We start from the raw sequence: 26,446 nt of genomic DNA on the forward strand, positions 1-26,446 counted from the left end.
GTCTTTCACTACTACAACAACTAGTTTTCTTCTTCCTTTATACATTTTAACTATTTTATTTTCTAATTTCTATATGAAACATTAAAAGAAAAGCTATAAATGGCAAACTTTTCATTACAATTGTTAGTATTTCCTATTTCTCCATGTGTGCATGTTTTATTACTATACTTTCTTGCATATTTGCTAGGAATGTTTCATATTGTTTATCTTTAGACAGTGTTTAGCTCGATTGTACTGTGCCTCCAAAGCAGCGCTCCGTTGTGGCTCCACATCTTTTGTAAGCTCTATTGTCTTCTCTCCGCTGCTATTCAATGAAACCAGTCAGCTTGGAAGGGGCTTTCTTTCTCAGGAGAAGCTGAAAGTGGTATTATAGCCACTTGGCTAGGGGCAAGGCAGATGACAGAGCCCACAGTAGTCCTTCCTAGAACATCACTGTATCTAATTTGCTGGGCTTATCTGCACATGGGAGCTGAATGAATGATGGAAAGAACTGTCCCTTTTCCAAACTTCTTTGGCACATTAGTGATCCCGGGGAGTGGCTTCTAAGCCCCAGCTGTCCAGGGTTTTACTGTCAGAGCCCATTAGCACTCAGTTTGTTTGGGACAACAGGAGCAGCCTGTCACTGAGCACAGGGACAGTAGTAAGGTACCAGACATGCAGTACCTCTTGTTTTTGCTACCAATATCCTTATGGCTGCACCATATACATGAAGTAGATGCATCGGGCTGTGGCCCTTGTGCCAGTGATGCCTGCAGATCTGTCACCTGTGCAGCTCCTGAGCTGCTCACTAAAGATGAGTGTGACTGCTGTGACCGATGTCTCAGCGTAGAAGGAGAGGAATGCGGTGGACGAGACGAGTCAAGGTCCCGCTGTGCTCCCGGCATGGTTTGTGTAAGCCGATCCAGTTTCGGAAGTGAATCTTCCTCTTTGTCGGATGGAACAGGGTTCTGCTTGTGTGAAGAGGATGGTGCTGTATGTGGCTCTGATGGAAGGACCCATTCAAGTGTGTGCGCTCTACGTCTGCACAGCTGGAAGACACAAAGCCAAGGTGAAAGTTCTGTCCATAAGGTCCATGATGGAGAGTGTACATTTGGTAAGATTTTCTGTATTTATTACTCTAATTGTTAGGCCATGTTCACACATTCAGTATTTGGTCAGTATTTTACCTCAGTTTTTGTAAGCCAAAACCAGGAATAGAACAGTCAGAGGAAAAGTCTAATAGAAACACATCACCACTTCTGTATTTATCAACCACTCCTTGTTTTGGCTTACAGATACTGAGGTAAAATACTGAATGTGTGAATGTGGCCTTAAACAAAGTATTTGTAACTACTTACATGTTTTTTTTATGAATACTGGATACAAAAAGAGATGTGTAAAAACGACATGACAATAACTTGGAAAGTCAATAATTTAAATATGGATTACTTCAGAAAGCAGATGCTGCAACTGTGTAATACCTTTACATTGGTTCTAAGTTTCCAGCTAGTATTTTGAGGGATCACAACTAAAGGGACCCCAGAGTTATTATACATTGTGTCCAGTGTTTCATACTTCATTTATTCCTATTTACTCTTCCAAATGGGGACATCATTGAAGTCACTATACTAAACTACCATATAATTTTGCAAGAAAAAATGTTCTAAAATTCTTTTTCTGCCAGCAGAAACGTAATGGCCTTAGTTGAGTCGTATTCTTGCTCGTATTCTCCTATGACAGGCTGAATTCATATAAATGTATTGTAGAGAAGAATATTGGTCAGTATAGAGTAGAATACCGACCTCATAATTGCTTCTTGAGTGGGTGGTATGTTATTTCAGAAGAGAGAATTATTGGAATCAGTCAACAACTAAACATAATATAGTTAGGTTATTGTAGGCAAAGCCGAAAAGCATTAGTGTGCATGTGCCAGCGCAACATGTCCCGGAAGTATTTCGCTGTGTTCCGGGACATAGTGCGGCGGCGCATGCGCACTAATGCTTTTTGGCTTTGCCCACAGTTGGGCAAAGCATACTGCACGTGCGCAAGGCAAGATTGCTTTGCGCACGCGTGAACTACGGAGGAAACCTACTGAAATTCAAGAAAATATTGCAGCCAGCGGGAAAGGAAGGGGTGAATGAAAGAAGAGGAAACACCGCCCATCGGACCGGACACAGGGCATTTACATAGCCCACCAAAATTCAGGAGACAGAGTCCCCTTAAATTCACACAATCAAGCGGGAAGACGTGATACATTTTTTTTACATTTTTCTTGATATTTTTGGGTACCATTGATTGCCTAAGGGCTAATGCGCTCAAAATAAGTGTCCCTTTTAAATCTCCTATTAAATAAGAGGCCCCTATTTTATCTGCATATGCCTTTCAATATTATATATAGCTCCCAATAGATCTGAACATAGGAACATTCTCTACGTTTTGCCGTTCCGCCATTATGCTGGGTGCATGAGTGCTAAAATGTGAGAGGCAAAGACACCTGTGGTCTAGATAAAAGTAAAATTAGAATATCAAAGAGATTATCTTATAATCACAACTTATCATCATAATAACAACTTATCATCATGATAATTTGTTAATTGCTGCGGGGTCCTACTGTTGACACACTTACTGATACTGAGAATAGAGCTCCAGATTCAGACAGTAGACGTGGAAGCCGCATTCTCATGATTTCTACAGGTCCAAACATTACGGTGAGATGATAAGTTGCAGTTATGGGACAACGCTAGAGAATCATGCAGTATACAGGATTTTGGTCTTAATCTTTCGAGATTGAGATTGTATAGAAAAAAATTTCAAAAGAACAATAGAAACCTGTTCTAATATCTTCAGGAACACTAGAAGGAGTGTCCCATCATTGGACCTAAACCTTTATGGAGGGATATGATAGGATATAAACCTTCAAGACCCAAGAATATTTCTCCTTTGAGTTTGTTGGTCAGGCTTTGTGTTTGTTGGTCAGGCTTTGTGCTTGTTGGTCAGGCTTTGTACACACTGGTATATTGTCTTCTGTTTGTAAAGGGTTCATAATGATATCATGAATCAGTTTTGCTACTGATCGTAGATCATTTTAACTGATCTCAATGACTTATAGCTTTCAGTCAGCCAAATATTTCTTCTGACACTACAATAATCTGAGCGTGATGGAATTAAGACTTGTCTAATGCAGAAACAAGGATTATATGTGTGAAAATCTAACACACCCACTACCTCTTCCCCGTAACATCAGTCAGGAGACCACCAAACACATGAGATCAGCTGCTAGCTTTCCTATTTCATTTCCTTCATTAGACCTGTTGTTTATTTCTGAAGTTAGTATTAGGCCGTGATTACGCAGTGGGGATAAGTGGCAGTTTTATCATGTTTTCCTGGAAAAGTAGCAATGCTGCACGCAAAGTGGAGTTGTGTAGCAATAGTGTTGTTTTACACAAAAGACTGGTCATGTACATTGAGAAATGGTAATGAAGCCTCTGCAACAGTTATTGTGGTTGAACAAAGCAAATGTTAATAAATATGGACTTTTAGACCATATTTTCCAATATTTTGTGTGCCAGGCAGATGGGTATAATTCGGCCATGTGTTGTATAGAGGAACATTCATGGTGGTATTCTCAATTCTCACAAATTAGCCTTAAAGGGGTATTCCAATCTCCAAAATTCAATCCCAATATGTTGTAGGTATAATAATATTAGCAATTATGTCCAATTAGAAATGTAGTATAGTTCTTCTGATTCGCTATGTCGGTTACCCCATGTGCAGGGCATTACAGTAGCTTAGGTATCCATGGTTACAACCACTCATGTAGTGATAGCTGTTACTGGTCGTAACTATTGATACCTAAGCTACTGCAATGCCCTGCTCATGGGGTAAGTGACATAGCCTATCAGAACGACTATCCTACATTACTAATTGGAGGTATTTGCTATTATGATTATTATTGCGCCTACTATATATTAGTATATGATCTTTGATATGAGAATTCCCCTTTTAACTCTTTCCTTTTTGGTGCATCAGGTCCACTTTAGGGTGTTAGACATTAGAACTGGCTTGTATTGTGCAGAGTTAGCATGAGCTGGCCTACAGACTTTGATTTGGTGTCAGACTTGCTATCTTCTGTCCTTCATACCGCTCTCTTTTACGTTACCTTATCTGTGACCTGGCTGACATATAAAATATAGTCTGATGCCTTCTTACAATGGGCATCAGCTCTGAATTCCACCGAGAGCATTGCTATACAATGAAAGTGAATGCATGAAAAGCACCAATACCTGTCTGCTGGAAGAAGAGGCCTCCTTTGTCATCACTGACAACACAATAGCCCTTCAATACAACATCAGGAATGCATTGTAGGCTAGATCCTTTGTCAGAGTACTGTGGCTGGGTGGCTGGGATATAGTCTGATGTGTGACATTGTTCTTTTTTACTAGTCTCAGCACAGAACTGTTGCTTGCCTTAGTAGTAGATTACAAAAAGAGCAATCACATGGAGCTGCCATAGCATCTTTCATCCCTCTCCTCTTCCTATATGTAAGGGGATTTTTTTCCATGTCTCAATTTTATCGGTAACACATAGGGCTTTCGTCAGTTTGATGACTGTCAGAAGTCCAAGACAAAGAAATGCTAATTTAATGAGTGTACTAATTCTGCACGCACCCCTGGGGATGTGGTGAAAACATAGTGAACATGGGGTTATGTAACACGCCATCTGCCAAGGTATTAAACAATGACCTTCTCCCCTGGCACTTCCATCTGATTTATAGCTTAAAAATGACCCCATGTCTCAAGAGAAGACCCTGAATAGTTCACTTGCTACAAATCTATTTAGAAAATAAATTTAAGAGCTTCACTTTTAGGCAATTTTGGGTTTGATACTGTAGAAAGAGCAGAATGATGCAGGTCAGGTAATTATCTGACTAATCTAACTAAATCTGAGAAGAAGTGTTCACCCATACAGGGTAGTTGAACTGGTACACTACATATGGGTAATTAAATAGATTTCTCTAATGCTGTAAAAACAATTAACTTAATTTCTACAATTCTTCATCGTCTCTGCCGCATGGGATGCACAAGGGATATTTCCTTTTTATTGCAGATCGCATTGGTTTGTGTTTTGGATCAACAAAGAAAATCTCAAATTCCATTTCCTCTTTTTTTAAAAAGGGATATCCAGGATTATTTTACAGGCAGGTAGATACTAACTAATGCATGTTTTGTCTGGCACCAAACTCTGCTGGCCCAGAGTGGTCAGCGACTGCTCCTGCAGCTTCCCATGATGTCATGTCGACAGCACATCTGCTTCTCTTCTGCTCTGCTCTGTTGATGGAGTGTGCTTGCCAATGTCGTGCTGATTGACAGCCAGGTCCTCGCTGCCTAACAGCCCCATCGGCAGAGCAAAGCGGAAGAGGAAGAGCTGCTCTGTTGACATCATGGGAAGCAGCAGTATTGCCAGCAGGAGCTGTCATGACTACTCTGAACCGGCAGAGATCGGCTCCAGGCAATACAGGTAGGTAGATGACAACTATTTACTTGTCAGTTCTTAGCCCATGAGAAAAAATAAAATAGTCACAGATAACCCCTTAATCCACAGCCTCCTCCCTTGTTTGAACTCAAATCTGTTACTCTTATAAATCAAGGCTATTTCACAGTCCTGTTCAGAAATTGACATCACTTACGTCCTATCCCCAGTCACAATGTAAATTTGCAGAGAAGGCCAGACTGATAACTGAAAGTTGTAGGGAAAACTCCATTTTATCTGCTAAATACCTTGGGAGAACTGTATCAGAGCCAAGGCTTATCTAAAAGAATCTGGTTTTAGACACAAACTCGAAATAATGTCTTACATTTGCCATCTCTGACCCAAGGTTGCTAAATGTCCAAAACTTCCTGGACAATCTGTAAAAATAGGACACTTTTTGCACAATTATGGGCTGCAGACATGTAGCACTTAAAATGTTACTGATTTATTATGGTTTTCTAATGAGCCAATAAAAAAAAATGTCTGCCTGGGCTTTTATGAGGTGTCCAGAAAGAATAAAAAATGAAGTTAGCAACTCAGCTCTGAGACAATCTAAAGCCTAATTTAAGAAATTCACTGGCACTATTACTGGTTCAGCATATCTTCTAAGTGACACATATGGAAAGCCATACCATAGCTTCTTCACCTGTCAAGACCTTGAGGAGAAATCAGTATTGATGGCATCTCATGTTCCTTGTATATGTACGTATATATGAAGGGCACTAATGGATGGGTGATAGTCTTTTCCTGTAGATCTCTGTGTGGTCCCCTTGGGATAATACAATCTAAACAATGAGCAGCTTTCATAAACATATTAGACACACACTTTAAGGACTTTCTAAACTATGGCGCACATCCGTCTGTAGAACAGGATGTAACAACAGCTTGCACTCTTTACTTACATAATGTTTTAATGAGAAAATCCAACTACAGTAGAGTGTGTGTGTGCATGTATGTATATATACGCTGCTCAAAAAAATAAAGAGAACACTTAAACAACAGAATATAACTCCAAGTAAATCAAACTTCTGTGAAATCAAACTGTCCACTTAGGAAGCAACACTGTTTGACAATCAATTTCACATACTGTTGTGCAAATGGAATAGACAACAGATGGAAATTATTGGCAATTATCAAGACACACTCAATAAAGGAGTGGTTCTGCAGGTGGGGACCACAGACCTCATCTCAGTACCAATGCTTTCTGGCTGATGTTTTGGTCACTTTTGAATGTTGGTTGTGCTTTCACACTCGTGGTAGCATGAGATGGACTCTACAACCCACACAAGTGGCTCAGGTAGTGCAGCTCATCCAGGATGGCACAGCAATGCGAGCTGTGGCAAGAAGGTTTGCTGTGTCTGTCAGCGTAGTGTCCAGAGGCTGGAGGCGCTACCTGAAGACAGGCCAGTATACCAGGAGATGTGGAGGAGGCCGTAGGAGAACAACCCAGCAGCAGGACCACTACCTCAGCCTTTGTGCAAGGAGGAACAGGAGGAGCACTGCCAGAGCCCAGCAAAATGACCTCCAGCAGGCCGCAAATGTGCATGTGTCTGTACAAATGGTTAGAAACCAACTCCATGAGGATGGTCTGAGTGCCGGACATCCACAGATGGGTGTTGTACTCACAGCCCAACACAATGCAGGACGCTTGGCATTTGCCACAGTACACCAGGATTGGCAAATTCGCCACTGGCACCCTGTACTCTTCACAGATGAAAGCAGGTTCACACTGAGCACATGTGACAGATGTGACAGAGTCTGGAGACGCCATGGAGAGCGATCTGCTGCCTGCAACATCCTTCAGCATGACCGGTTTGTGGGTCAGTAATGGTGTTGGATGGCATTTCTTTGGAGGGTCGCATAGCCCTCCATGTGCTCGCCAGAGGTAGCCTGCCTGCTATTAGGTACCGAGATGAGATCCTCAGACCCGTTGTGAGACCTGTTGTGAAATTGGATTTTGGGCTCCCCCGGTGGCCACTGGTGGAATTGAACTGGTGTGCATCATCCTCTCTGTTCACCTGTTTCCATCAGGATGTGGGAGTCGCTATTTAGCCTTGCTCCTCTGTCACTTCCATGCCGGTCAACATTGTAATCAGAAGCCTTTCTGTGCATGTTCCTGCTGCTAGACAACTCCCAGCTAAGTTGGACTTAGTCCTTGTTTGTTTTTGCATTTTGTTCCAGTTCACAGCTGTAGTTTCGTTTCTGTGTCTGGAAAGCTCTTGTGATCTGAAATTGCCACTCTGATGTTATGAGTTAATACTAGAGTCTTAAAGTAATTTCAGGATGGTATTTTGATAGGGTTTTCAGCTGACCATGAAAGTGCCCTTTCTGTCTTCCTGCTATCTAGTAAGCGGACCTCAATTTTGCTAAACCTATTTTCATACTACGTTTGTCATTTCATCTAAAATCACCGCCAATATTTGTGGGGGCCTCTGTCTGCCTTTCGGGGAAATTTCTCTAGAGGTGAGCCAGGACTATATTTTCCTCTGCCAGGATTAGTTAGTCCTCCGGCCGGCGCTGGGCGTCTAGGGATAAAACGCAGGCTACGCTACCCGGCTACTGTTAGTTGTGCGGCAGGTTTAGTTCATGGTCAGTTTAGTTTCCATCCTTCCAAGAGCTAGTTCGTATGTTTGCTGGGCTATGTTCTCTTGCCATTGAGAACCATAACAGAGACCATATGCTGGTGCGGTTGGCCCTGGGTTCCTCCTAATGCAAGACAATGCCAGACCTGATGTGGCTGGAGTGTGTCAGCAGTCCCTGCAAGATAAAGGTATTGTAGCTATGGACTGGCCTACCCATTCCCCAGACCTGAATCCGATTGAACACATCTGGGACATCATGTCTTGCACTGTCCACCAACGTCACGTTGCACCACAGACTGTCCAGAAGTTGGCGGATGCTTTAGTCCAGGTCTTGGAGGAGATCCCTCAGCAGACCATCCGCCGCCTCATCAGGAGCATGCCCAGGCATTTTATGGAGGTCATACAGGTACGTGGAGGCCACACACACACACTACTGAGCATCATTTCCTTGTTTTGAGGCATGTCCACTGAAGTTGGATCAGCCGGTAATTTGATTTTCCAATTTGATTTTGAGTATCATTCCAAATACAGACCTCCATTGGTAATAAATTTGATTTCCATTGATGATTTTTGTGTGATTTTGTTGTCAGCACATTCAACTTTGTACAGAGCAAAGTATTCAATGAGAATATTTCATTCATTCAGATCTAGGATGTGTTATTTGAGTGTTCCACATAATTTTTTGGAGCAGTATATATATTGTGATATATGTGATGCAGTAACCCCTGTAACAGGTAGGGGGCGCTGCATGATCTCCCCAGTATGCGCTTGGAGGCGTGATGGTGAAGAGAGAAAGTTTGGCAGGATTGTAAATGGCCAATATGTGTGTTGCAGAGGAGGTTACTCTGCACTGTCAATCTGATTGTAAGTTGGTCTGCTGGGACCTGTAGTCCCTCAAGAGTTTGTGTTATGTGTATAGTTCTCATGGGAGATTGGCAGGGCTAGTCATGAGAGATGGGAGGGTCAGACTAGCCACACACACACACTCCCACCCAGGGGAGTGGTTACCAGTATGTAATGTGACCAGGGTGTGGATCAGTGTTGGTTGTGAGCTCCCTGTGTGTGGAGCTGAGAGGTGTGTCCGGTAGGTCCTGTGTGGTTCCTGTGTATGGACCTGACCGGTGAAGGTGCTGGATTGTCCTAGGAATGACTAGGGTCCTGCAAGCACCTGAGACCGTGAGACTTGGCTTCGGGTGGCCTGGGTATTGGACGTTCCCGGCTGGGGAAGGACGTCCTGAAGAGTACCCGAACTAGGCCACCAGGCGGGGTCCTGGCTACCTGGGTGTTGGGAGGTCCTGCGAGGAGGACCGGATCCCTGAATAGCACGAGGTGAGGACCGGGATCTGCGGAGCCAGTGACAGTTACTGTGTGGGGAAGCTGGAGTCCTTCGGTGAGGTCTGGACTAACTACTGTGTGCCGGACAGGCAAGTTGGGGATCCCCGTTAGGCAGCTTACCCAGAAGAGTGTTAACGGAGTGTGGGGAAGCTGGAGTCCTTCGGTGAGGTCTGGACTGACTACTGTGTATTGACCAGGCAAGTTGGTGATCCCCGTTAGGCAGCTTACCCAGAAGACTGTTAAAGGAGTCGGCAGGTGGAGCAGGAGCTCCCGTCAGGTACCAAAGGGACTGTTGGTGCTTGTTGTGTTTTATGAGCTATAAGTAATGTACTTTGCATAACCCGGTTTATGGCATTTTTAATAAACCGCATGGACTGTTTTGTTAGAAAGTTGTGCCTGGCTACATTAATCCCGCGCCAAGCGAGTGTCCCCCAATACACTCAGTAAGAGTAATCTTACATGTGGTGGAGAATGCGGGCAACGATCCAGGTGGCACACGTGGAGTTAATTGCTGTGGCAGAGCCACGAAGGTGACAAGCGTCTAGCTGTAACTTGGCGGGGTTACGAAGGTGACAAGCGTCTGCTGTGACTCGGCGGGGTCACAAAGGTGACAAGCGGCAGCGGTGGAGCCGTGCAGAGCCATGTGGAGAGTAGCCGCGGTTGCAGCGAGAGGTTCCGTAGCAGCCAGAGCTGCAGTGGCAGCAGCGGTGACTTGTGGTTTGCTGCCGGTTATGTGTGACTGCAGCGTGAGCTGTGGCAGTGCCAGCAGGTGCTGGTGAAGAGTCGGAAAAAAAAAACAAAAAAGAGGGACATTTTTTTTTCTGTTTGCAGACTCTTAAAGGGCCAGAGTCACATTAGTGTATTGTGTGAACTGGGGTCTGAGTGCCGTGGGGAAGTCCACGGGGTGTATCCCAGGGAAGGAACTATCCCTAATTGTGAGCGGTGACCCAAACGGAGATGGTTGTCCAAAAGGGGGCGGAGTCCCAAAAAGGGGCGGTAACCCGAACAGGGGTAGTGGCCCAAGAAGGGGTGGAACCCGAAGGGGGGCTGAATCCCGAACAGGGGTGGTGTCAAAAAGCAGAGCACTTGTCCAAAAAGGGGGCGGAGCCAAAAAAGGGGTGGCAATCAGTGAGGAGTCACGACTATGTCCTATTTGGCTGGCAATCAGTGAGGAGCCACGTCTGTGTCCTTTTTGGCTGAATGGAGAGCGTGTGCAGGGGTTGTTAGACCCGGGGAGAGAAGCGTCTTTACTGAGAACCCTGCCAGGAAGTTCTGTATCACCTGGGGACACTAAATGTCTTCAGGCAGCCACTCTCTCCGTTACTGCAGCTGATGTTTCCACATACCATGAGGTGGTTGTAGTCCCGAGCTTGCCGTGTCCTATGGTTATAGGACAAGATTTGGTGACACTGTGGGACTGGTGGAAAAAGGGTGAAGTGTTTGTGGATGTTATGTGGAAGGGTGGTAGTATTAGTGAGAATGCGCCCCCTAGAGTTGACAGTCCTAAGGTGGGCGGGACCAAAGAAAATGATAAACGTGCCCAACTTACGGACATGCCACCTGAAGTGTGCCACAATGCGACTGGTAGTGGTCTGGTGGATGAAATAAGTGGAGCTGACACCCAGACAGAGAGGGACTTGCGGGATCTTCGTACTCTGGGTGGTGACTATGACAAGTCATGGCCAGTAATAGGCGCTGGAGCGGAGTATGACTCTGGGCTATCAGACGTACTGACACAGAGAGACGACAGGGCTCCACAGGCTGAAGTCATGACAGCAGGGGCAGCCATTCCAGAAGTTGTGACCTGTTTAGAAAGGGACGGCTGGTTCCTGGATGACAGATCGGGTGGTGGTGACTCCCAATCAGACGGTGACGAAGGCGGTAAAGAGGGCAGTAAGACTGACGCTGGTATAAGGAGCAAAACTTCCTCCCGTCGCCGAAGACGTAAAAGAGGCAAAGGGGCTGAACCAGTTGCGCCTTGTGAAGATTTGATGGGAGATACGGAAGACCTGGAGTGTGTGAAGTACTCTGAAGTCCCTGTGAATCAGGACGAGGTTAAGGTTGTCACTACTGAAGCCCTAGAGAGGGTTGAACCTGTTAGTGAAGGGGTAGGAAGATCTCTGAAGAGGCAGAGTGTGGGTGAGCAAACTGACCCATCTGAAATAGAGCTGATTAAAGAGACAGTGAAAGAACATGTCGAATGAGAAAGGGTCCTGAGACAAGAGGCTGAGCACAGGGTGAATGAGCTGGAGAAGGAAGTCTCGGAGCTCAGAGGTCACCTGTTAACCTGGCAAGGTGTGAACAAAGCCTTAAGGGAAGATGTGAAAGGGCTCAGAGAAGCAGTAAGTGGTCTTCTACAAGAGAAGAAGATGCGGGGCGAAGGCTCACATCTGCTAATGCCCATCTTGACCAGGGGTCTGGAAGAGGGTAAAACTGAAGAAGAGTGGGCGTTAAGAGCCGAACAAGATAGTCACCCGGTTGTGGCAGATGTCTTGTTGGAAAGGTTGATGGCAAAACAGGGGCCATCCGTTCCTGAAGAAAGTGAGAATCCACTCTTCAAGTGTGTGATAGATGTACCCGAAGAGGCGCAAGATGCATGTACCGGTGAGGGTGTGCATGAAGCCTTTAAAAAGGCAGTAGAAGCGTGTAGTGTGCATTGGGCACTAGAGACGAAACAGTTGGTGATACTGTCGACTAAGGAGGTCACAGTGAAGCGGGTAGCTGTCCTGAAGGATATGCATCTACAGTGCCTCCGCACAAAACAGATGATCCTGTTGAGGAATAATGAAGCCACTCGACGTTTGGAGCAAGCCAGGAAAGCTCAAAGTTGTCTGGGCTTGGTGGAAGACACAGTGCGAGTACCCAGAAATCGGGTGGGGAAGATCATTGGTAGATTTGGGAAAGTGATGCAGGAGATGGTGAATATATCCGGTGTAAAGAGGCTGGGGATTGCGGCTGATGATGAGGCCCAGATGGCTGAAGATGGGATGGTTCCATTCCTTGTTGTCGGGTCCAAGGAGAGTCTAAGGAATATCAGGATGCTCCTAGGGTATCGCGTGACATTCCTGAAAGAAATAGAGCAGCTAAGACTGTACAGACAGCGGGTCAATAAACAGCTGCAGAACACAGGATGGCGGCCGCCTTCTTCCCAAGGAAAAGGGAACAAAAGGGAACCTCCAAATAGTGGAATGGCTGATCGCCAAGGAAGAGTGGGAGGCAGTAACTCCTCAGTTAACTCAGTGTTGAGTGACCTAGGTGGGAGACCTGGTAGAGAAAATGTGGTGACTAAAGGTTTGGTGACACAGACAGACTGTGACTTAAGGGCCAAAGCTCAAGGCCTACGTGTTGACCGCTGGGGGCGGGGTAAACCCAACAAGGGTGTGATTGTGAGTGTTGCTCAAAACCGACTGAGACGGTCTTCTCGACTGGTAGGGCAAGGTAGTGTGCGTGACCTGTCTCGAGATTCCAGGTGTTTGACAGGTGTTCAACCCTACAGGTGTGAACAGAGGGGGGGGATATGTGATATATGTGATGCAGTAACCCCTGTAACAGGTAGGGGGCGCTGCATGATCTCCCCAGTATGCGCTTGGAGGCGTGATGGTGTTAAGTCCTTCTCAGTCCCTGGCTTACTGGAGGTAAGCTTCCAGGTAAATGACACGCAAACAAAGTATTGTGTGATCATATACAGGGGAAGCTCAGGAGCGCGTCTGACTCACTGGACTTTACCCCTCCTTTATATAGAAAAAAAAACATACATTTACAGACATGCGTACAAGCGCTCATTATTTCACATTCTCTTACAAAGCTTATCTATACTGTGAAATTTACAACCTCTAGTATGTAGGTAAAAGGCTATAATAACAGAAGGAATGCGTGCATAAAAAGGAAATGTCAACTTGTTCAAGTTTCTTGATATGAGCCAGATGTCTCAGAAGAAAGATACAATGGATTCTTTCAGTCTAATCTCTACAATTCCCCCCTTTGACATATTCCTTTTATTTATTACCATAGGGCCAAAGACAAAGCCTTTATTTTTGGTATTACACATACACACACTTATATTATTAATAAGAGAATCAAATCTAGTATTAATTCTTCTATTGCAAATTATTTTCTTCTTTAGCAGTATACTAAAATATAAAAACAAAAATTAGTACAGTAATATTAATCAGAATCACTAGAGGATAACATAAGAATAAAGGAGAAAGAAAAAAAAACTTTATACTCTTGCATCGATTACACAAAGTTTATCTGTGCATACTGAGATACCCTTGAGCACAATCTGGAATAGTACGTATATGACTATTATAAGCTGATTCTGTACAGCTATACTAGTGTTTAGTATATCCAATATATCCCAAATCTGATCATCTAGATAATCCGTGGCTCTAACTAATTTATCCCACATCTGTGTTAACATTATTAACATCAATATCATGAGTTTTGTACTGCTTTTTTGCAGTGGCTTGCATGTATCCATGATGCCTTTCCTTCAAGCTTGACTGATGTAGGTGTTGTCAACAGGACTTGGAAGGGTCCGTCAAACCTTGGTTCTAGAGCCTTTCTGGTGTGTCTTTTTACATAGACTTGATCACCTGGTTCCAACTTGTGACTTCCTTCAATGTTGTCAGGATCTGGAAGAGAAGCAAAAACTTGTGCATGCACCTTAGTTAATTGTTTCTGGAGGTTTTGCACATAAGAAGTCAATGACTCAATATTTAACACAAGTTGTTGTGGAAAATAACATCCTAAATTGGCAGTCCTGCCAAACAAAATTTCATATGGAGACAGTTTAGTCTTACCCCTTGGGGTATTGCGTATTGAGTAAAGGGCCAGTGGAAGGCATTCTGTCCAAGGCTTTCCTGTTTCAGCCATGGCTTTCTGTATTTTTAATTTTAAAGTTCCATTCATGCGTTCCACCTTACCGGAACTTTGAGGATGGTATGGAGTGTGTAACTGACTTTCAACACCCAACATTTTCAGTACATTTTGAAATATTTCTCCAGTGAAATGAGTACCCCTATCTGACTCGATCACTTCAGGGAGACCGTAACGGGGTATCAGTTCGGCAACTAGCTTTACAGCAGTGTTTTTAGCTGAAGCCTTCCGAACTGGATAGGCCTCTGGCCACCCTGAGAACATGTCCACACACACCAACACATACTCATACCCATTACTTTTTGGCAGCTGGATAAAGTCTATTTGTAATCGCTGAAACGGATAGAGAGGTCGGACGTGGTGCTTCATAGGGGTCTTTGTCGTCTGTTCGGGATTATGTGCCAGGCATATAACGCATGCAGCACAATAGTCTCTTGCGTAGTTGCCAAAACCTGGAGCCAACCAGACTTGCTTTGCCAGTAGTGTCATTGCATTTGCAGACACATGAGTAGGGTGGTGTAGTCCACCAACTACAATCGGGTACCAGGCTCTAGGTAGACATATTAGTCCATCTTTCTTCCAAATTCCTGCTTGTTCTTCTGCCCCTTCCTTTTTCCACCTGTCCCTCTCCTCTTCTCCTGCATCTTCCTGTGCTTGTCTCAGTCTATCTTCAGTATTTTCTGTGGGGTTTACAGTATGAACCTGCTGTAAGGGTTTGACCGCTGCTGCCTTGGCTGCTTTATCAGCCCTATCATTTCCCCTAGATTCCCTAGTGTCGAGTCTCACATGTGCAGCTACCTTAATTACTGCTACTTCTTTTGTTTCTTGTGCAGCCTCTAAGATCTGTTTGATCAGAGAAGCATGTTTTACAGGTTGGCCTGACGCTGTCATGTAACCTCTAGCTCTCCAGATTACTCCAAAGTCAAACACAATACCATGTGCATACCTAGAATCAGTGTATATATTAGCTGTCTGATTCTCAGCTATTTTTAGCGCTTCAATCAATGCTGTTAGTTCTGCTTCTTGTGCAGACTGTTTCGGTGGAAGAGGTTCTGCTTTGAGAGTTTCAGATTCTGACACAACTGCATACCCTGTATGGAAGTTACCTGTGTCATCTGCAAACCTACTACCGTCTATAAACAGCTCTAAATCTGGATTTTGAAGTGGTGTTTCGGATACATTGGGTAAGCCTGCTGTTTCTTGTAAAATGAGCTCTGTACAATCATGTGTGTCTGTAGGGAAAAAATTTGCGTGTGGATCAGTGTCCTTATTCCCCTCTTCAGACTCGAGAGGTAGCAGTGTAGCTAAATTGAGAGTCTGAAGCCTTGCAAATGTGATAGTAGAGGGAAGCAGCAAAGAACACTGTAGCCGCAAATGTCTGGCCATGGAAATGTGTTTTGGTTGGACCTGGTTTAATATCCCATAAACATCATGTGTAGTTTGAACTGTGAGTGGATGCTCTAGGACAATTTCTGATGCTTTGTCCAACAATAGCGAGACAGCAACAACCACACGTACACAGGTTGGCGCTGCTCTAGCTACGGGATCTAACCTTGCTGAAAGATAGGCAATTGGTCTTTGTTTCCCTGCATGCTTCTGGGTAAGAACTCCTGTAGCATGAGAATCAACTTCTGCAGCCATAAGCTGAAATGGTTTTGTGTAGTCTGGTAGCCCTAACGCTGGAGCTGAAACAAGGGCATCTTTTAATTGTTGGAACGAAATCTGACCTTCTTTTGTCAACAAATAAGGTTCACTTTTTACACAGTCATACAGTGATTGCATTAGTTGACTGGCATGTATAATCCATTGTCTACAATGAGACACTATTCCTAAAAATGCTCGTAGCTGTTTATGATTTCTAGGCTCATTCATCTGTCTTATTGCTTCAGTTCTTTGAGGTGTAAGATGCTTTTTACCTTGAGAAATGCAATGACCTAGAAAGACCACTTTGATCTGACAAACTTGTAGCTTTTGTCTATTCACTTTACACCCTTCTTTTTCTAGAAAACATAGTAAACTCACAGTGGACCTTTCTGCAGTTTCTAGATCTGGGCAGCAAAGTAGTAGGTCATCCACATACTGCAAAATTACTACCTGTGATTCAGGTTCAAACCTTTGAAGAACTGTTTGTAGGGCATTTGAATAAAGAGTAGGGGAGTGTATCATTCCCTGTGGAAGGCGTGTCCACGCCAACTGTTTGCCCTTAAATGTAAATGCAAACAAATGCCAACTATCTTGGTGTAAAGGAACCGAGAAAAATGCATTTGAAAGATCTATTACAGTAAACACTTGAGAACTGGCTGGTATCTGTGATAGTAACGTATGAGGATTGGGTACAACTGGGGTGATTGGATCTAGAACTTTGTTTATTTCTCTTAGATCATGTACCATACGATATTTGGGCATGGAACCCTTATCAAGAGTTCTCTTCTTGACTGGATACAGAGGAGTGTTAGCAGGTGATTGTATCTCTACCAGAACTCCTTTCTCTCTATATCCCTCTATCTGTTTTGTAATTGCTAATTCCTGCTGGGCACTCACAGGGTATTGTCTGAGCTGTGGGAGAACAGCTCCTGGTTGCACAGATAATTTTACAGGAGAGATATGCAATAGTCCTACATCAGTATCTCCCTGTGCCCACAGTGTTTCTGGGACCGTTGAGAGGTCTAGATCTGTGGTGTACTCTTTTTCTTCAGTATAATCCTCAAAAGCCTGAATTCTGACATATTGTTCTAATGATTCTGCATCATCAGGGATAGTCAGCATAACTGTGCCATCGTCCCTAAATTTGATGTTAGCTTCTAATTTCTTTAGTACATCAGTTCCTAACAGACATGTTGGGGCACCTCTGGCATACAAAAATCTGGCTTATGATTCTCTCTCATATCCATGGCTATTCCTAAACATCGTTGTTTCACAATATTTAGTTGTTCAATTGTTCTCCAATCTGGAGTAGAGGATTTAAATTTTTCTCTGATTTTTGGATCTAGCCCCTCTATTAATTGTTTTGTAAAAAGTCTCCTTACTGAAGCATCAGTCAAATCCAATCCTTCATCCCTAAAGTTATTTTCTAGTTCTTGACTATATTCTTCAATACTTTGCCCAAATTTCTGCATAATCACACCTGTAGACCCCCTTTCCCTCTGTTTTCCTCTCATGAAAATTATTAATGCCTCTGTGAACTGGGTACCTGATGCTTCTGTCTGTAAGGCACCCCCTTCTGCCACTGGTCTATTGGGCTGTAGGTGTGTCAATAATTCCTGAAAAAGTCCGGGGGACATTTTCATTCTACATAATTCTTCCCCGTCCGCCCAGACCCCAGCATGAGTCTGCATGATTTGTTGTATATACTGCGCAAACCTTATGGGGTATTGAGTGGGATCAGGCGCATTATGCAGGAGGGACATACCCTCAGCAGGGGACCAAGGAAAGTATTGTCTGGTCTGATGATATCTGGTGTTCATTACCCCGTCAGCACCAGCTTCTCTAAAAGGTCTTGGTACTACCCTAACAGGGGCAAGTACAGCGCCATATCTAGGTGTACCACAGGCTAGGCAATCATTTCTCCAATCTGGATTTTGTTGTCCACAGTGTGAACATTCCCATCCTCCTACCCCACCAAGATTGGGATACAAGGCTGGAAATTGTTTTCCTCCTTCTGCTCTTCCAGATGGTACAAATGATTGGGCTTTTGGATCTAGGTAAGGTGGCGGGATTATGTCACAACTTTTTCCCTTCCCCATGATCCATTTGGAAGTGTCTGGATCGTACTTCCAATTCTCCTCTTTAGCTGTTTTTGAGACCTCTATCATACAATGTATGATTTCTTCCCACCCATTGTCTTTGATAATTCCACCTCGTTCTTTACTCAGTCTTTCCCATTCTGTACTGAACATTAGTGCTTCTGAAATTCCCAATTTTCCTCTTACCCTTCTAATCTGTCTTCTGACTATCTTTCCACATCTTTCCTGTATGATATCTGCTGCTTCCACTTGTCCTAAGACGGTTTTGGTCTGTTTATTTCCCATTTTTCTTTTCAATATTAGCTATGACTACCCTAGGTGACGTTTGGACAACCACTTACTCTATGGTGATGTCTCGTTGCCTTCTCTCCTAGGGAGCTAAAATATTGAAGGGCTGATCTGCTCCGTTCCCATTTTTCTTTTCAAAATTAGCTATGACTACCCTAGGTGACGTTTGGACAACCACTTCCTCTGTTGGTGGCGTCTCGTTGCCTTCTCTCCTAGGGAGCTAAAATATTGAAGGGCTGATCTGCTCCGTTTCTTCTAATATGCAGGACGTACTTAAGTGCTATTATGCACGCAGACAGACCCAGCAACACCATACAGATCACAAAACTTTCTGTGTCAGTTAGCATACTTGTCCCAGGCTCATGAAAACCCGCGTCCTGGGCTCATTCTATCAAACCTTATCCAGAAATGAAGGAGGTTAAGCACTTAATGAATAGTCAAGCATGGGCGGAGGTCTCCCAGAAGGACGCAACCACATGACCCAGTTAGGCTGACTTCCGTGTATAAGGCTTATACCCCAACTATTTCGGCTTATTTTTCTACGCACTTTTGCTCTTCTTTCACAACATACCACAACCTTCACACTGTTCACACACTGCCAGGGACAGGACTCATAAGTCTATACAATATGGTAACCCGAGTTTTATAGGTATCTACTCACTACTAGACTAACCCAGCGTGACACGGCTCATAGAGATCTTTCGGATAATACAGGGCAGATAAAAGAGAACTAATAATGTCTCTTACCTGGCCAGGTTTTTCAGTTCATTTGCCGTCCATTATCCCAGATCTCCGTTGTCCGTATCCGCAGGTAAATCTCGAGCAAATACTCTTATCTCAGGTCCCTGTTCGATGCGCCAAAGAAATGTTAAGTCCTTCTCAGTCCCTGGCTTACTGGAGGTAAGCTTCCAGGTAAATGACACGCAAACAAAGTATTGTGTGATCATATACAGGGGAAGCTCAGGAGCGCGTCTGACTCACTGGACTTTACCCCTCCTTTATATAGAAAAAAAAACATACATTTACAGACATGCGTACAAGCGCTCATTATTTCACATTCTCTTACAAAGCTTATCTATACTGTGAAATTTACAACCTCTAGTATGTAGGTAAAAGGCTATAATAACAGAAGGAATGCGTGCATAAAAAGGAAATGTCAACTTGTTCAAGTTTCTTGATATGAGCCAGATGTCTCAGAAGAAAGATACAATGGATTCTTTCAGTCTAATCTCTACAATGGTGAAGAGAGAAAGTTTGGCAGGATTGTAAATGGCCAATATGTGTGTTGCAGAGGAGGTTACTCTGCACTGTCAATCTGATTGTAAGTTGGTCTGCTGGGACCTGTAGTCCCTCAAGAGTTTGTGTTATGTGTATAGTTCTCATGGGAGATTGGCAGGGCTAGTCATGAGAGATGGGAGGGTCAGACTAGCCACACACACACTCCCACCCAGGGGAGTGGTTACCAGTATGTAACATGACCAGGGTGTGGGTCAGTGTTGGTTGTGAGCTCCCTGTGTGTGGAGCTGAGAGGTGTGTCCGGTAGGTCCTGTGTGGTTCCTGTGTATGGACCTAACGGGTGAGACTGTGGAGACCTGGGTGTCGTAACCAGTGCCTTCCCCCCTCCCATCAATCCCGTAATGAAACACACACAGTCCTAGGTGGGTTGAACAGGTCGGTCACAGTTTATTAATTAAATAAGCTGAGAAGGGCAATTACCTATCGTAACGGCCGCTCGCGCCGAGCTCCTGTCCGTGATCGACAGGGGAATTGGACCAACGAGCGACTACGACCTTTGCCCTCCTCCGCTTCTTCCGCTGTGACTTAATAACGGTTACTAGGGTTAGTTATAACACGTACAAATATACAATTTTTTTTTTTTTTTTTTAAATGTAAAATATTACAATAGCATTTACCGATTTACATCATCCCGCAGGTTAGTCTCATCTTTAGCCTTTAAAAAGGGAGGGTGGGTGGGACAATGCTTCCAGGTGTCCGCCGGGAGGAAAAGAGAAAGTTCCCGGCCGGACACCTGGATTTAACCCCTGTAGGAGTGGCCGTAGGACCCCTCCCCTCCAGTGCCCACTGGCCGGCCGGGGGTCTTCCAATTAGTGCATCACTAAAGGGGAGTGATGCCAGGGGGGAACTGGCACTGATAACCTTTCCGTGCTGCTCTATCTAGGTGCTCCCCAGTCAGAGACGCGCACCTTATACAGTACCGCGTCTGCCAGACTGTGGAGACCTGGGTGTCGTAACCAGTGCCTTCCCCCCTCCCATCAATCCCGTAATGAAACACACACAGTCCTAGGTGGGTTGAACAGGTCGGTCACAGTTTATTAATTAAATAAGCTGAGAAGGGCAATTACCTATCATAACGGCCGCTCGCGCCGAGCTCCTGTCCGTGATCGACAGGGGAATTGGACCAACGAGCGACTACGACCTTTGCCCTCCTCCGCTTCTTCCGCCACGGAGGATCCCGTGTATTACCTACGCGGGACTCCGACCCCACCCAACACTTTTAGGGCCTGTTCAACCCCGTCCTGTAAACCAGACAGAAAAATATCGAGGCCAATGTCCGTTAGGTGAACTCCGTCCGGTCTTAATTGTGGCGTGTTTTTCTTTTGTAGGTATTGGTGATGAATCGCGATACCGCCTCTTCCTCTCACATATTTTCCGATCCGAGCATTGAATTTCACCCTTGTCCGCTCTATGGCTTTTTTATCTCTTGCACCACGCCATTCGGCCCGTGGTGTTATCTCCGACCACACCAGAATCATGTTCCTGAACAGACTGCTGAACCGTTCCGTATCCGTTGTCACCCATTTGTACAATTCGGCCACCTTTTGTTTGCCCAGGTCATTGCCACCCACGTGTAACACCAATATCACCGGGCGTTCCGCCATCCTTGCTATGCCCACCATCTCCTTGAACACCTGGTTCCACCGGAGGCCTCTGATACCCCTCCAGTTAACTTTTATTACCGGGATGTAGAGATTTGTTCCTCCTGGCCGCAATTTGGCCCTCTTTTCGGCCCAGTGTACGTAGGAATCTCCTACCACCCAAACTTCAACCCCTTTAAGAGACAACACATGTTAATTAAGCAAGTCGGGTCTGATGTATCTGGCGAAGCATGCGGACTTCCAACGACCCATTCTCTGAACTTCTGCCTCCGGCACTCCCGCCCTAGCTGCCTCTGTGGCCGCCCCTATCCGGAAAGAATGTGTTCCGTACTCCTTTGGATTTGCCCCGGTTTTTTCCAAGCATAGCTTGAACATTGCCTGGAATTGGTACTTGGTCAGAGGGGACCCGTCTGTATGAGTGAAGAAAAATCTACCAGCGTGTCTTATTACGGCGTATGTTTTAACCATTTTTAGTGGGCAAGCTGGGCCCTCTGTAGAGTTAACCAGGACCCATGTGCCCCTACCGGTGGGATCGCATTTGGATTTTCTAACCCTGATGCGCAGGGCGTCGCTGCATATAACTATGTCCTCGTTAATGAGGCCTCCTTCCGCCGCGTTTTTTGACCGCGGTAACAATTCGCTAATACGCAGTGCTCCGAAAAAGACGGTCGCAAAAGCTGCTGATATGAGGGCCACCTCATATTGCGCTGAGCAGACTGACGGGGATATCGCAATCAGGTCCTGCAATAGTCTCAGAGAAATGGGGCGGCGACATTCTTGGCTTGGCTGTAGCCTTTTCCAACCTTTTATGGCTTGTCTTATGCAGAAGGATTTAGTAACGTCTACCCATCCCAATAATTGAAAGAAAAATGCTAGACCCGCTAATTTCCGTTGTGCCGTGGTGCCCGACGCCCCGCCTTCCCTCATCCGTAATAGGAAGTCAGTTGTCACTGCGCTTCGCGCTCCGTCGCTTTCGTCGACTGGCCTACCCTGAATTAGTGAGCACCACTCCTCCCAAGCCTTACCATACACCTGCCAGGTAGCTGGCGAAACGGAGGCCCGGATTAAGGGCATCAATGATTGGCCACTGTGTCCCGCAGGGACAGTGGACACAGAATACCCCGGGTTTGCACGTTGGGTTGCTGGATTCTGAAAGCCTGCCAATTGGAAAATAATAGAGGGTTAATGATATTATCATCTACTTCCGCTACCACAGTGGCTCTACACCAAATATTGTTTTCAAGGCAAATCAGCGCTAGCTGGCGCAAGAGAGCGAGTATGGGCAGGGATGAAGAAGACATGTGATTTAAACTCTTTGCCGTTTTCGTATTTTTTGTTTGGAAACGAATGTTCGTGTTCCTCAACTGAACGGCCCATATCTCCAATGCTGCTACCACCGCAAACAATTCCCATAGGGCCGGGTCTTGCCCCCATTTTGTTGTCGTCCATCTCTCTGGCCAACCCGATTTGCACCATTGGTTTTTATAAATTGCTGCAAATCCCTCTTTTTTGTTCCACCCTACAGTCAGCCCTAAATCCTTGCTTGCGATCTCTCTCGCCATAACGCACGTGTGACCGTTGTACGATTGCAGGAACGTTTGCCATACTAGCAGATCTGCTTTCAGCGATCGAGTGAGCCTGATTCTATGGCCGGGCTGAGAAGCGCCTTTTGTTGCCAAGGATAGTCTGCGCGAGAATGCTCTGCCGACCGGCATTACGCGACAAGCGAACGTTAGTAGGCCCAGTAATGCCTGCATTTGCTAGAGGGTTACCTTATTAACCACGCGGAAGCCTTTCAACATTTGTAGGGTTTTTAGTATTTTATCCTTTGGTAATCGGAAAACCATTGAAGTGGTATCTATTTCGATGCCCAAGAACGGCAATACATTACATGGTCCTTCCGTTTTTTCCGGTGACAATGGCACGCCGAATTCGAGTGAGATATATTTGAATTTTTCAAGTAGCTCGGAGCAGAGTTTAGAGTTTCTGGGGCCGACAAACAGGAAATCATCGAGGTAGTGAATTAGGGATTTACTGCCCGTTTCGTACCGAACTACCCAATCTAGGAATGTGCTCAAAATAGTGACAAGAGATGGAACATCCCATCGGGAGACACATGTCGAAGTAATAGAGCTGTCCACTTTGCAGCCCAGAAGGTGGAAACATTCAGGGTGCACGGGTAGTAAACGGAATGCCGATTCAATATCGGATTTGGCTAGCAGGGCGCCGGGTCCGGCTGCCCGTACTAATTCTACCGCCTTATCGAAAGACGCGTATGAGACAGAGGCTTCTTCTGGGGAAATTGCGTCATTAACCGAATCGCCCTTCGGGTGAGATAAATGATGAATTAAGCGGTATTTACCGGGTTCCTTTTTTGGTATAACGCCTAACGGTGATATTTTCATGTTTTTGAAGGGGAGCGACTGGAAGGGGCCTGCTATTCTACCCAACTCGACCTCCTTTTCAATTTTTTGTCTAAGTATTTCGGGGAATTCGCGAGCCGATTTTAGGTTATCGGATAGGGTTGGCGTTCTTGTTAGCCTAAATGGAATAAAAAACCTGTCGGAGAATCCTGCTTGCAGCTGCTGAGCCGCTTCCTTTTTGGGGTAGAGCTTTAGCCAGGGGGCCATCGCGGTTACGCTCACTGGGGTTCTGCCGCGTAGGCGCTTTGTAAGGCTGACGAGTGCACCTTGACGCTGGGTGGCCCCCCCCCGCAAGCGGAACAGTCATGTCTGAATTTGCATAATGCGTGGAAACGGCAGTTTCCCTCGTTGAACAACCAGCAGGCCCCGGGTTTTCGCACGACCACTGAGTTTTGACCTGCGACTGCGGTGTAATTAGTGGTCGTGGCCGAAAAGGGGGGCTGCTTTTGGGACAGCATCAAACGCAACCATACGTCTGTTGCTTTAACCCCCCAACCTAGATCGGGCTGTAGGGCCAGACGCCTGCGGAACTCCTCGTCATACCGCCGCCAGGCTGAACCGCCGTGCGACTTGTATGAACTATATATCATGTCCTGGTATATAAACAATTCGGAGCAGCGTTCCGGATGTTTCTGGCCCATAATACAGCCCAATACTGCGAAGGCCTGGAGCCAATTATTCATGGTTAATGCAATTCTGGATCTCCCCCTATCGAAACCCCTCTCGTTAGGTTTATCCACCGTTTGTTGGTCCGCTGATAACAGCGACCATATATCAATATAATCGTTGCTCCAGATTTTTAGTCTAGTTTCCTGATCTATATGGGCGCCTAGCGGGCTGATCCCGCAGAAGAAGGCGCCTTTGTGTAGATTAGCGGATTGTGGTGTTGTATTGTTCACCACCTTTCCGCTCGAGTGTGATAGTTGTAAGATTAACTCCTTTACCGCTGAGGTTAGCTCCATTTCCTTTAAGTTAACACCGTAGCGTAACATTTCCTCGCTACCCTTGGAACACTCACCGCTGTGTGACTCTGGACGAGTGTACTCCGATCCTGGAGGAACCCCCGCAGATGTTGACGGGGTGATGTCGCAGGATGGGGAAACTCTGGCTCCCGCTACAGCGTGGGATTGTCCGATGGTCTGAGTATCGTGTGTTGGAGCCCGATTACAACCACATAGTGGCGGATTAATGGCTCTGTCTTCGGCACCTGCACGGTTGTTGTTGTTGTGGCTGGAAGCCGTGGGGGATTGTTCTCCCCGGCTGAAAGCCCTAGAGGGTGCGCGTGATTTTGAAGTCCTGTCACGTGCCCGCTGACTCCTATCCGGGCTCTGCGATACATCGGACCCCTCAGATGTTGCTGATGACAGCCATTCTGAGGCCCGCGATCTGCGGCGGCTCCTATGGGAGCTGCGTCTACGTCGGTAACGGGAGGGGCGTTTAGAGGGGTAGCACGAATGGCGACGGGGGTTATCGGAGGAAGATTGGGAGGACGTGCGGCGTCTACGCCTTCATCCGCCATTACTATGCGGTGTCATGGGAGGGATTGTATCAGTAGCCCGAAGGGGATCATTGGCCGTAGACGGTCCTGTAGTGCTCCTTAGGAGGGGGGGCGTTAGGAAGCCACCGTATTCGGCACCATTACTGGGATTTAACAGGGCAGCGGCTATCGTATAATTTTTATTGGGCATGTGGGCGGTGTGGGGCGGTGCGAATGTGTCCGTGATTGGTGCCGTTAACAAAACTTCACAGTAATTGTTGTTGTGCAGCTGTTGAGCGCCTTGATCGGTCCTTGTGGACCGAATAACGCGCTCCTCAGCTGCCCTGTCACCTGTACTGCCCAATCCCTGATACCCCCGTGCAGGCAACATTACTGCGTCTGCCGGGGGTATGCTGGAGGTTGGACCTGGTGGGGGATCTGCGCACCGATCGGTCAGATTCGACCGATCAGCGCAATCAGGGGGCTGCGTGGCATTAAAGCCCGCCTCCCGATTACTCCCTGCGGGCGGCGTATATGTGCCCGCAGGGAAGGCAATGGAGGACCGGCCAGCGCTGCCGACGCTGGGGAATTGCGGTGACCGGAAGTCGGGGGGCGGGGACCGGAAGTGCCCGGCCGGAGCCCTTGCAGAGCCCCGGGCCGACACCGAGGGAGCCGGAAGCCGCCGGCTGCAGCGAGGCGGCGAAGCCGCCCCCTCCCCTACCTGGAGACGCTCCGGGGCGCGTGGTAAGCGGGCGGATCACCTTCCCACCGGCGCCGCCGTTAGCGTCTCCGGAGCGGCTGGGGAAAGGGGGGATGCCGCACACCGCCTGTCGCCACCAGCAGCTCCCGATGCCTGCCGCACTCCGCAACCCCCCGTCCCTGCAGGGGCCTGCAGAGACGCCGTCATCGAAGAGATGCCCTCCACCCTCCGACGGGTGCGACGCCCGGCCCTGCCCCGCCTCCTTCGTGCGGTCCCCGGGCCCTCTGCAGCCGGGAGCCCCTGTGCCTGCAGCGGCACAGAGAGGGGCCCCTGCATACCGTTCTGTGCCGCTCCAACCTCCGGTCCCCCGGGTGCTGGCGTTCCGGATTGCAGCAAAGGTGAGTTAGACCCGAGGGGACCCGGGGGCGAAGGGGAGAGGTAGGCCGGACCTAGTGGACCCGGGGGCGAAGGGGCGATTGAGGCCGGACCTAGGGGACCCGTGGGCGGGGGGGTGAGTGCGAACGGATTAGGGGGTGAAGGGGTGAGGAAGGACCGGTCGGGAGAGGGCCCAGGGAGGTGAGCCCTGACGTCGGTAATAATGGCCTGAAGCCAGTG

At 46.5% G+C, this 26,446-nt stretch overlaps 1 protein-coding gene across 1 annotated transcript in view; it reads left to right on the plus strand.

Moving 5' to 3' along the window:
- The first annotated feature begins 524 nt into the window (after positions 1–524).
- The window catches only part of IGFBPL1 (insulin like growth factor binding protein like 1), a 101,750-nt gene continuing 75,828 nt past the window's right edge, over positions 525–26,446 (plus strand). Inside the window, exon 1 of the mRNA XM_077250589.1 lies at positions 525–1,093. Within this exon, the coding sequence (XP_077106704.1) occupies positions 655–1,093 (439 nt within the window). The 5' untranslated portion in view covers positions 525–654. The remainder of the gene's footprint in view (positions 1,094–26,446) is intronic.

This window comes from Ranitomeya variabilis, chromosome 1 (genome assembly GCF_051348905.1).
Source record: "Ranitomeya variabilis isolate aRanVar5 chromosome 1, aRanVar5.hap1, whole genome shotgun sequence".
NCBI lineage: Eukaryota > Metazoa > Chordata > Amphibia > Anura > Dendrobatidae > Ranitomeya > Ranitomeya variabilis.